Source organism: Myxocyprinus asiaticus, chromosome 12 (genome assembly GCF_019703515.2).
Source record: "Myxocyprinus asiaticus isolate MX2 ecotype Aquarium Trade chromosome 12, UBuf_Myxa_2, whole genome shotgun sequence".
Lineage (NCBI taxonomy): Eukaryota > Metazoa > Chordata > Actinopteri > Cypriniformes > Catostomidae > Myxocyprinus > Myxocyprinus asiaticus.
The window spans coordinates 26,742,548-26,755,715 of NC_059355.1; the positions used below are offsets into that span (position 1 = coordinate 26,742,548).

At 36.3% G+C, this 13,168-nt stretch overlaps 1 protein-coding gene across 3 annotated transcripts in view; it reads right to left on the bottom strand.

The window, feature by feature from the left end:
• LOC127448728 (PEX5-related protein-like) overlaps nucleotides 1–12,816 on the bottom strand; it is a 137,855-nt gene extending 125,039 nt beyond the window's left edge. For 2 of the 3 annotated variants that reach the window (XM_051711494.1, XM_051711492.1), the window contains exon 1: nucleotides 12,373–12,816. In XM_051711494.1, coding sequence (XP_051567454.1) covers nucleotides 12,373–12,393 — 21 coding nt within the window. In that variant the 5' untranslated portion in view covers nucleotides 12,394–12,816. Of the gene's footprint in view, nucleotides 1–11,436; nucleotides 11,474–12,372 lie in introns of all 3 variants that reach the window. The other variant, XM_051711493.1, reaches the window with a different exon arrangement.
• Nucleotides 12,817–13,168: the final 352 nt, after the last annotated feature.

A 13,168-nucleotide genomic window follows, 5' to 3' on the forward strand; every position in this document is an offset into this window, starting at 1 on the left:
GTGCTTTACACCACTGCATCCGATGCTTTGCATTGCACTTGGTGATGTATGGCTTGGATGCAGCTGCTCGGCCATGGAAACCCATTCCATGAAGCTCTCTACGCACTGTTCTTGAGCTAATCTGAAGGCCACATGAACTTTGGAGGTCTGTAGCGATTGACTCTGCGGAAAGTTGGCGACCTCTGCGCACTATGCGCCTCAGCATCCGCTGACCCCGCTCTGTCATTTTACGTGGCCTACCACTTCGTGGCTGAGTTGCTGTCATTCCCAGTCACTTCCACTTTGTTATAATACCACTGACAGTTGACTGTGGAATATTTTGTAGCGAGGAAATTTCACGACTGGACTTGTTGCACAGGTGGCATCCTATCACAGTACCATGCTGGAATTCACTGAGCTCCTGAGAGCGGCCCATTCTTTCACAAATGTTTGTAGAAGCAGTCTGCATGCCTAGGTGCTTCATGTTATACACCTGTGGCCATGGAAGTGATTGGAACACCTGAATTCAATTATTTGGATGAGTGAGCGAATACTTTTGGCAATATAGTGTATATATGGCAATTTATATTAACATGTACATTATATATACAGAACTTAAACTGCACAATTAAATAGAGTCAATAAATAAAGAAAATGGCAGAATACATACAGATTGCTGCTTGTGCTATTACACATAATTCCTAATTTCAAATTTAAGACTCCCCTCCTAGATTTCATTGATTGCAAAATCATCAATGACTTTGTCAAATCTGCCCAGCAATCACATGGTTGATACTTATTTTCTTAAGACCACTGAGTCCTGTGTCACATTGTACCTATACTGTTGATTATGGTTATCTTATGTTTGTTTAGAATGTAAGAATGCATTATGAACATCTTAATCCTAACCATTTAGAGCCTTTTAGGCTGAGTAGCCTGCCAGGAACAACTTGGGGCACCTTTCCCCTATCGCGATCTTGCGCGCTCTGTGCGGGGTGGCACGATTTGGGGCACCTCTCTCCCATCGCGATCTTGGGAGCTCGGGGCGGGGTGGCACGATTTGGGGCACCTTTCACCCATCGCGAGTCAGGGGCAGGATGGCACAATTCAAAGGCACCTTTCTCCCATCGTGATCTTGCGAGCTCTGTGCAGGGTCGATCGATCAGGTACCCTGTCGTGTCGCCTATGCCAGGATCCGCTACTGGATTTGCAATATCACGCTCAATGGCATTTCTCCACATGCCACTTCAAAGACATAAGATATGGATCCATATTTGTCTCTCCCAAAGTTTCCATTGCCAAAGCACATCCTTCCTGCCTTCCCTGATGGCTGCCTTCAAATGACGCCTATAGCTCATGAGTCCATCGTGGGCCCTGATGAATGCAGAGGGATTTTATCTGTAAACCATACTTAGAGATGGATGAGGCACCATGCAGGTAAGGTGATAACTGCCCTCCTTCTTGCAATGAGTTTGAATTTGAAGCTCAAAGGAATTGTTCTAGAGGACAAAACAAGCCTGCTCTTTTAACTAGAGTTCCATATCCTAAGCTTTTGCTAAAATTCTGGTGAACCTTTGTTATAGGGAGAAGATGTGAAAATCTAGTCCCCCTTTTCCTTAGTGGTTCTTGCTCATTATTTATAGCCCTGCATGCCATCATATTTAAATTTATGATAATAAATAATAACACTGAATTCTGATGCACTCAATAGCTGAGTTTCCATCCAAGTTGCAAATGTAATTCATGCAAAAAAATCGAAATATCGCAAAAACAATTAATTCACGAATAAAGCAGCGTTTGCATTCCATGTTTTCAAGAGAACAAAATTCTTCACTTCTGAGGAAATTAGTGCAAAACAGAGATGAAAACCAGAAGTTGGAGTCACCGAGGAAGCCACAGTGGCTCTTTTATTAGGCTAAATGTAATAAACCACTTGCTGTTTAGAGTGCATAGACTTAGAATTTGCTAGTGATCTGCGGGCAGATGCCTTTAATCTGGGAGAAACAGCAGTGTCAGACCACTCTGGGATGTAATAGTAGCCAATCACTTTGATGACAGGATTTCAGAATGACCAGAGCAACATTTGAGATGCTATGCGATGATATTGGTCCCCTAGTTAGTCCTGTTATGAGCAACTATTCAGTCACGAAAAGAGCACATTACTTTTTTGATGCAAATCTAGATTTTTTTTTTTTTTTTTGCCTGATAAAACAATTTCCATTGTAGTTTATGTGCATGTCTTCTTACTGAATAAAAAAAAAAATTATCCAGCTCAATCAAGTGTACAAGAATTTTTTTTTAAAATTTGCATCTTGGTGTTGCCATCCAGTAGTTTTTATGCAATATCCCAAAATTCACATAAACATACGTGAATGTAAAACCAGCTATTGAGCCCTCAGTAAAAGACCTTAGCTATCACATACTATTGCACTCTGGGTTCATGCTTTTCCAATATTTACAAAGCTTTTTATCACTATACTGAATTCAGCAAAAGAAGCTTCTTAATGATGAAAGTCTTTCTCTAGCCTAGCAACCTTCCCCCTACCCATGAAATGTTAAATTTTCTTATTTATTATATATTCATTACCCTCTTATTTATGCATTACATAACAGCTTATGTGAACATCTCTTGTGTGAGACCTTTATCATTTATTTACTGTCTTTACAGAAGTGACAGAGTCAGATAGACCAATAAAATTAGAAACAACTTGACAAAAGCTGCTCACACATGCTCTGGGGGTTAAAAACAAGCACTATCACTTTTTCCACTTGGCTCTGGTCTGCTTCTCCTGACTCTTTTCTCCCCAAAGTATTTTCTGCTGATTGTTTTCCCTGCTGGCCTTGAGTTTTGTCCTCTCAGATAATTGTCCGTGAAAGATGTGACACACTCAGTCTAATCAGCTCGAACAGGTAAAGGACAATATAGTCCCTTGTTTTTTATGCATCTTCTTTCAGGAATTTTGGATTCAGAGGTGAGCCAATGTTCCCTCTGGGATGCAAACTGAAATGTAATAGCAGCAGTGACGTCCTGCTCATCAGTGATGCAAAAATACCCCCTGTCAAGAAGCACACATTGAGTGAGACAGATGGTCTATTGATTTTATTTGAAAGGCTGCCACATGTCACTCTCTATAACAGTGTCCTTCTTCCAGACTTTATCAACAGAATTTCAATACTCAACAGCTCAACAAACTGATTCTGTAAGCTCTGACAACAAAATCACACAGGAAGTCAGCACATTGTGTCCAAGAGTTATGGTACCCAAGGATCAGCCACATTATGCAGACTCACCGACAAGCTGCATCTCCTATCAGACATTTTTGCATCAGCTCCAGTGTGGTTACCTTTCCCTGTGGCGCGAATGGAAGCTTGTTGCGTCAGCAGTGTTGAAACCAGAAAGTAATTTAATTAACATAATCAGTGACAATCATGATTTGGAGGTTGCATTAACATGTTTCATATCTGGATAGTATCTGGATATTCTTTAGCTGGATTGCATTTACACCTTACAGTCAAATGCATCTCCACTGTGATTGAATAGAGATCCGATCAAAGTTACCCACGCAAATTGGAAAACGCTACTTGCATATTACATTAGAGGCTGTGGTACCTAAAAATTCTCAGTCTTTTTGCGAACTTTAAAAACATTCATGGATAATTCAAATGCTTTCCATCACTTTGACATTCAGGATTTTGCCTTCACTGATCATTTTTTGGTGGCCGCCAAAGCTAAATTTAAGGTTGCCTAAGCAAATGTAATGATAGTCATCTCACGTTAGGTGCTTTGTAAGTGCTAAATACTTGAAAAGCGCGAAGCCTGGTTTAATGTGAGTGTAGCGCGAGTCACATAAGAAAACAGGAGAGAGATGAGAGCGAGTGGGAATTTGAGGAGAGAGACAAGATATTCCAAGTGTATTCCAATGGAATAATTCATGGGATTTTGTTCATTGTTCGGATGCAAGGTGGCAGTGTCTGTTGTGCTCTTCACATTGCAATGGCAGAATAAACAGAAAAAAACAGCACTTTAACAGAGGATGACTGTAGCATAACATCATCAAATACTCAATATATTCATATTCACATTTACCAAATAAACTCCTATTGAATTTATTAGGAATACAAGATGAAAAAATATGACTGCATCAAAAAAGTCATGTAACAGAATAACTTGTTCATAACCGGACTAATGCTGTGTTTCATTTTAGTCAGATATTCCTACTTCACCTCTCCATTCTCCGACCATAATGGCATTCAATTACCAGAAGCTTGGAAGATGACGTGTAAGGAAACAAAGGTTTGACTGTCACCAGAGATGTCTCCTAGCAACCCAATTGATAAACAATGCTGCAATGCTAGCATTTGTGCTATGGGTGTACGATCAAAAGAGAGTATAATTTACCATGTTTTATACACCTGTTTCTATTGGCATATGTTAAACAAGCTTTAATATTATGTAATGTAGGAACGTTGACTCATTTATCAATATTATTTAATAAAAGTGAATGTTTATCACTCACTTTTTATATCTCCCTGGATGCCGACATGTTTGTGTGATGTCACATACCTGCATCTCGGCGAAATCGGAACTTGAAGGCTTCAAGTGGCATTCAATTGCAATTTTCCTAAGAAGTTGGAAAATCTGGCTTTCTGAGTTGAATGGTATGCAGCATAACCAGCAGACCAATCATCACATCTAAATGTTGCTCTAGTCATCCTGAAAATCCAAAGCCTGCAAAGAGTTTGCAGAGCAAATAAATCGAAGACAAACTTAAATTGTGCTGGAGAGCTGGTTTATTGACACCACACGGCAAAGACGTAAGGATGAAGAAAAGCACACACACATCAGCCATACAGCCATAGTGATCCCTAGAGTGTTTTGTCTGTGTGCTCTAAACTGCGAGTATTTTATTAATAAAATGGTCACAGTGGCTACAATTTCTCCGGAATCAACAATTTAGTCTTTTTGAACATCATGGGATAAAAACGTGGCTTTATTTACACATTGTTTTTGTGATATTACGGTTTTTCGCATAAATTAAATTCACAACTTGGAAACATAGCTAGTGACTCATGTTGTTCTAAACCTGCATGACTATCTTTATTCTGTGGAACACAGAGGTTTTTAGGCAGAATGTTAGGGACTAGGAATAGTCAGAAAGTGTTAGGCGACCTCAGTCACCATTCACTTTCATTGCATCGTTTTTCCATTCAATGAATGTGACTAGCGACTGAGGCTGTCAGTCTTTAATATTCTCCCTAAAGTCACCACTGAAGAAAGAAGGTTATACAGGTTTGGAACATGAGTGAGGAATGACAACAGAATTAAAATTTTAATGCAAACAAGCTCTTTTAAATTAACAACTGCCTGTCACATTTGTGTACTGTATGATGCTACATTACATGTCTGCTACCTTATATAACCATATTTTTTTCATTACCATTTACATCTTTGAATATAAAGGTAATCATCAGTGTGTCTGATGCTGTACTTTAGTAAAATGCAGCATACGGAACAATTTCATAACATCAAAATCTGTGTTCTTTATCCAAATGCTGCTGCAATGCTTTAATAAATTGCTGCTAACAGAACAGCCATAATCTTTAAAACACAACACCTTCCTCTTAATACATTTTGTGTACATGCTGAAGGGTACACTGTTGACACAGTGGAATAGCTAGAGTGTGGTATCCACAGCAATTAAGTAGTCTACAAGTGAACAAACACTTTAGATCTCCACTAGTGAGTTGGACCTGCCATCCTCTCATTTCGTAGAAGTCGAAACTCCTGAGAGACGTTTGAGCAGAACTGAAATCTAGGGGAATCATAGGTAGTTGGCCACACTATTCTCTAGACACTTTGTAGAAAGAGACCTGTTATCCTTTGGGAAGAGACAGATACCTCAGAAAAAGCACTGATCTTTAAAGCATGCAATTTAAGTTTAAAGCAGGGCACTATTATAATTTGTTTGTAGGTGTTTTTTTTGTTGTTGTTGTTGTTGTTGTTGTTGTTTTTTTTTTGTAAAACCACTTATCTAACCTTGATTAGCTCACATGATTAATATATGCTTATTACATTATTATTCTAAGGATAGAGACTCTAAATCTGTCTTTTTCTTTCTCTGGCTAATCTATTGGGAGAGGCCCCGAAAGGTCATACTAAGACCCTCTTAGATAAATCAATAGCTGTCACAATTGTGGGGTCTCTAGTCCCTCATGCCTCTGTCTGCTGTAGTCTGGGCATGCATATTTCACACTCACAGTGGTGTCACACAAGTATGTTTCAATCTCTTTTTCTGAGCCAAACTCAAAATGTGAGAGCCTAAGATGAACTGCTGTTCACCTCCTTGGCATGAGCCACATGCACTTTCACTGTCAATGCCAGAGCTGCTAAAGGCAGCATGAAAGAAACAACAGACCCCATGCCTGTTAACCCGATCAAAGTGGCAGAAAAAAGCAATTCATCGTGAGATACTGTACTATGCTGGGAAAAAGTCAAGGAGGACTGTAACTCCACATCCATGGAAAATCATAGAGAAAGCATTCACAAGGCAGAACTACATCAAGGGATAATACACAACACAACAGCTTTACAGAGAAGCTATGTCTCATGCAGTCTTTTTTCAAGAAGTCTCCATTAGTCAGACAATTTAGAAAATGTGAAGATAACATTTCTGCATTTCTCAAATTTTAATTTGATTTACAAAAAGCAGAAGAAGCTCAGAGGCTCTGTTGAGGGTAATGTCCAATTGTTAGACAGCAGTACAACTGACTCTAAGTTATGTATTTTACCTTATAGTGCAGCTGATGCTTTTAAGACTTTTATAATTATATATTATTTAATCTGACTGAATCAAATTGAATACATCAGTTAACACCAACAAAAGTTATTATTAAGCAATAGATCAAGTAGAAAAAGATCCTTAAGGTAAATACTGCATGTTACCACTTTTTCCAGCATATACCACCATGTATGAAAGCTGAACATCAGCACAAGCAACTACAATTCCAGAGAGCAGTGGATACGTTTATGGAACTCTCAAGCAGACCCTCATTTAGCAAGCATTTTTGCAAATTACAACCAGGATGTTGCCAATACCCAATTTAGTTTGAAAGTTATGGGTATCTCTCAACAGAATTCGTATATGGTAAATGTGCATACATACAGTAAGTGGGGGGGGAAAAACACCATCTCCTCAGTGTGACTGTGGAGCACCAATCCAAACAATTCATAACATTGCCAGTGAATGTCATCTCCAATTCTATCAGGGGAACTGAGATGATTGCATGGAGACAGCGCTATCTGCGTTAAAATGGACCAAGCAATTGGATATCAAAATATGATCATTATAATTATTTAGTGTATTGCCTTGTTCACCATGACTTTCACTTGACTTTCATTAGTTCCTATTTTGATTCTTGATATATACTTCTACATGCCATTTTGGGGATTTTATGTGTTCATAAAATGTATTATACAATTCTTTTATACTGCATGTTAAGCCATACGCAAAATAATTGATGAAAGCTTTGAATTAATTTATAGAAGGAGGAACTTCTGAGACACAATTAGTAAATATAATTGATTATCACAATAACTTATCAGTTAAAATTTTAGACATCAATGCAACTTAATTGGATTTTATAACAGGGTTTTTCTTTTTCTGTAGGGAATCGGACACAAAGACTTTCTCAAGACTTACTACCAAAAATGGCAAGTTGAGCCACTGAGCAATGCAAAGATGTATGTTTAGAGACAATCCATAAAATACTGAATATGCACAAGATGCCTCAGGTAATTAAAGTAAATGTGAAGGATGAGAGGCACTGGAGCTTTTTTGCCAGAGTTCCATAAGGTGCTTTATCATAGGCAGACAGTGCAGTGCAAGCAAGCGATAGCCACAGCGAGATATTACGCACGCATATAGCTGCCCTCGGACTATTTGTGATGACCATGTATGATACTGAATGCAATGCACTACATTGCCTGCAATTTAATCTCTTACAGCCGTATAGCTGTAAAGGGCAGGAATCACCCAATCAGCTGGAGTTATTTATAGCAATTATAACACATGTTGTACATCTAAGGTGTGAGCTCAATAGTTGCTTTAAATAGGCAGTGGTGGAAAGAATAAAAGTACTGCTACTGGAGAAATAATTAATTTGATTAGAAGTACTGAGAAATATTATGACTCAAGTAAGTGTAAATAAGTAGTTTGACAAAAAACTACTGAAGTAATTACAAGTTACTTTATGAAAATTATATTATATATAGTATATACGTTTCCATTTTTAGAACACAAAGACTACCTATGTTAGACTATGTTAGTTTGTTTGTTTGTTTTTTTGTACTTTGTAATTCTGGTGAGAAATAACTAGCGAAGTTGAATACTTTAATCAACTCAAGTAAAAGTACTATTATTTATTTATACTTAAAAAAAAAAAGTAGAAAAATTTGATAAATGTACTAAAGTAAAATTAAACTATTTTTATATTTATCTACAGTACTATCAATGCACAGTAGTCTGTCACAGGAGACTTTATGTTTTTGTGAATGAACAGGCATGATCAAATGAGTTGTCCTGTCATCACAATATAAAAGAATCATTCTTTATTCTTAAAGCACAGTGTTTTGAATAACATTACCAAATCCAATTGTGTTGTTTTAGGTGAATCAGGAGAATTGACTCCCTGCCCCTGCATGAGAAATTAAGAAAATGATCAGTAAGAAATATTGATTTCTATTGCCCCCTAGTGAGGTAAGAGACTGGTGTTTAATACAGCAAAGCTGCTCAGAAGCAGTCTACGTGGTAAAACTTTCAAATTCAAATTTCATGTTAATGGTAAAAACCAGCAAAGTATAAACATCTGTAAATTGGCTGATGTGATAGCATTGAAGAACACTGACTTCCTTGCATACTTATGAAGGTGTACAACATATTGTTGCATAGAAAATGTACCATTTGCTTTTAGCCCTTCAGGCAGCCTTAGTGCTTTTGAGTGTAAGCAAGCATAATGTGCATAATGCATATTATTTGCCTCTAATATAAATTAAAACACGTGCACAGGAGAAATCCTCAGCTGTTAAATGAATTTACACAAACATTGGAGCAAAACATTAAAAACCATAAACTCTGAGAAAGATTCAAGGGAGAATGAACCATCACTGTCAAGATAAATGTGTCTGTTTAGGGGAGAGGATCTGAAGAGAGCACTGTGAAGGACATATAAAACATCTGCTTTGCACAGAGAAAATTTCCTCTTAAATTACTTCCCTACCTGACAGGGAAAATTTGATATCTTACTCTCCCTAACTCCTCAAAGCCTGAAATAAAAGCCTCTAACATGATAAGTATAGTAATGAATAGGCCCATATGAGACTCTTATCAAGTTTCAGATTACCTTTGTGCTGAAAACACATCTATTTTCTATTTTCATTTATAACACAACAGAACAAACAGTACTCAATAATGCAAATGCTAAAAACTGGGAAGAAGACCCTCATTTGACCAAATCCCAGATTTAATTTTTTCAGGCAATACTGGTAAAGTGGGACACTTATTGTCAGAAAGGGACATTTATTTTTTCCGCTCTTAAACAAGCTAGACAGGGGCCCACACTTGAATGTAGTTTATTGTAAGTATTTTGTTTGCAACCTAGGTTTACATAAAGTATCAAATTAAGTAAAAAATATCCATTTGAGAAATCAACTTGAATGAAAAAAGTTGTGAATTCTCCTTAAAATATCCATTAAGATTATCCATTTGTAATGTTTTTAAATATTAGTGTAAAATATTTTGTAAACAGTAAAAATTCCATCTGAAAAAAAAAATTAAAAAAATAAAAATCTGTATTTATATTTTAATTTTACTTGCAACAGTTTATATGCTCGAAGATTAATATAAAAGCTCAGAAAGCATGCACAATACAAAGATGCAGATGCACAACTAAAACAAATCAAAAAGTGGGAAAATATAATACATTCATTTGTATTTCATATTTATGCTACATAAAGATAAGAATATGATCAAGAGAACAAATTGAAATAAATACATATTTTAAGTTGTATTAATTTTCTTTTGTTGAATATTACACAATTCGTTTTGATGGAATTTTGTTATTAAATTGAAATACGTAAATCTTTTAAAAAAAAATAGGCTTAAACATTTTTTTGGGTGTCTTACTTCACCAATATGCCTAAAATGGGACAGAGGAAAATGTATTATATAGAAAATATCTGTGAATAATTTGGAATTACTTTCTACATTTTCTGATACACTTGCATGCCATAAATCATTATATGTAACATTTACAAACATTGAGCTAACTTTGACTTTTTTAAAACTTTAACAAGTTTTTCATCAGATGTCTGTCATTTTTCTTACCATTGCTTTTCACATTCCGATGTAATATCATGAACTTAGGAACCCAAAAAGTTAATTGTTTACTTCCCAAAGATTAATTAAGTAATGTTTTTAACCATTTAAGGAAAAGGATGTGGATATAATGGGGATCAAGCTTAACTGTCCCACTTCACCCTTTGCCCCACTTTATCCATATTCACCCTACTCTGATGCTATGTTGTACAAAGCATCATTTTAAATACATGTTATGTATTTGTATGCTTTACATACACAATGTATGTGCATTTGTATAAAATGGTGGCCAATCTAAAGAACATCATGGTACACAATACAAAGATAAATCCAATCACAAACTAAGGGATCTGAAGGTAACTAAAGACATATCTGTAGCAGAGTATAGAGACAGGGGTATCAAAAAGCTACTCTGGATTCACAGGAAGCTGTAGCAGACATCATCCAATATTCAAGAGCTAAATTGCTTTGAAGTTGTAAGACTTAGTAAGTAAAACGCTAAAACGCAAAATGATTTTGTTCAGCAGTTGCATAATAAAGAGATCTTCATAAAACTCAGGTAGAGGTACACTACAGAACAGGATTAAACTAATGTTACACATACAAAGACTGATTTATGGATATTCCCTAAGTTACTAAAAAAGGTAATCCACTATGGGTGATGCTACAAATGAGTGTATAATTGAGTGAAAAATATCTCTGAAGAGCAAAACAAAGGCAGAGGAGAAACATGGTGCCAAGGTTTTATAGCTGGAAATGTATATATATATATATATATATATATATATATATATATATATATATATATATATATATATATATATATATATATATATATATATATATATATATATATATTTAAATAGCTCATTTTATTGTTTAAATTGCCCAACTGGCATCTGTGCTTGTATGTTCGCTAGAGATGAACAGCAATGACCTAATATTGTGTTTGTTTGCTTTATGGAACATAAGTTTGCAGCTCCATTACACAAGTATAAATAATATAACTTACCATTCCAGAGCATATTTTCCAATAAAGGGAAATTTCACAACAGAAATTTAAATGATCTCATCATTTACTCACCCTCATACCATCCCAGATGTATATGACTTTCCTTCTTCTGCAGAACACAAACGAAGATTTTTAGAAGAATATTTCACCTCAGTAGGTCTGCATAATGCAAGACAAGTAAATAGGTACCAACATTTTGAATCTTCGAAGGGTATATAAAGGCGGCATAAAAGTAATTCATACAACTCCAGTGGTTATTTCTATGTCATCAGAAGCGATATGATATGTGTGGGTGAGAAACAGATCAATATTTAAGTCTTTTTTAATATAAATTCTCCTCCCTGCCCAGTAGGTAGCGATATGCACAAAGAATGTTAATTGCCAAAAACAAATGAAGAAAAATGTGCTAATTAAAGTGGACATTGATAGTAAAAAAAAAAAAAAAAAAGAAAAAAATGTTAAAAGCTGTTTCTCACCCACACTTATTATATCACTTCTGAAGTGATATAATCACCACTGGATATTACATTTATGCTGACTTTATGTGCTTTTTGAGCTTTACAATGTTGGTACATTTATTTGCATTGTATGGATCATGAATCTTGTGTTCATCAGAAGAACGAAAGTCATACACATCTTGGAAGGCATGAGGGTGATTAAATCATGGGAGAATTTTTATTTTTGGGTGCACTATTGCTTTAACATATATTATCTTAAGAAATTCAAATGAAACATCAACAATATGCATACCGAAAGACTCTTCTGGACCGGAACAAGTTAACTCATAAAGCTTTGACACATTATTTTTATGTATTGTTTACTTAATAATTTGCCAAAGTGCATATTCAGCTATTTCAGTGTTTCAGTGCAGGTGGTGAACTACAACAATAACAACAATAATAGCAATCAAATGTAAAAAATAATAAAAATAAATAAATTTAAAAAAAAAACAAATTAAAAAAAAAAAAAAAACAATGCAAAGAACGTCTTATATGAAGAGAGTCTTACCTGCAAATGCCCCTGGTACATATTTAGTGAAGGTCCCAGACTATGGATCTCAGTTAGATGAACACTAGAAATGTGATGACAGTGGTAATGTTTCTACGTGCAAGAGTGTTCGAATACTACTGAAAAGAACTGCTCTTGAGATTGAGTCCAGACAGGGAAGCCGTTAAACGGGAGCTGCCTTTTAATCAAGTGCTGAAATTACGCGCACACCATCGCTGTCGACATCAATGTACTTTATATGAGCGGAGGAGCCTTCAGCGCTGCTGGTTGATAGCTTCAGACGCGCCGGCGAGTCTCTTCATCAACTTGTTCAGGCGCGCGATAGATGCGCTTAACGCTCGAAGTTGAACATCATGCCTACGTCATTATCGCTGACCCTGCGTGTCTCTGTAGTTAGTCTGATTCTTCAGCAATTCATCCGTCCTTTATCAGACTATCTCTCTCTTTCTCTCTCCTTGTCGACTGTTCCACACCTCCTCTCCACAGACCAACAGATAAAGGCGGAGTCGGTTCCGTCATTCACAGAAGCATCGCTTAACTCACAGATGCTCAGTCCTGGTGCTCGCGACGTTTTAATGTGTTCTTGAGCGCTGTTCAGCGGTATATAAGTGTTGTAACCAAAACAAGTAAATTCATCGGTTATAAACTGTACTCTTCTAGTGGACTTTGCCAGATGAGCAATTAGTCGCCACTTAGGCTACATTTGTTTTGTAACATAATTGCCTTTCTTCTTAATGTAGGAAATGAGGTGAAGAAAGCTGGCAGAAAACACCATAAGGTGCCGTTAAGTACGAAC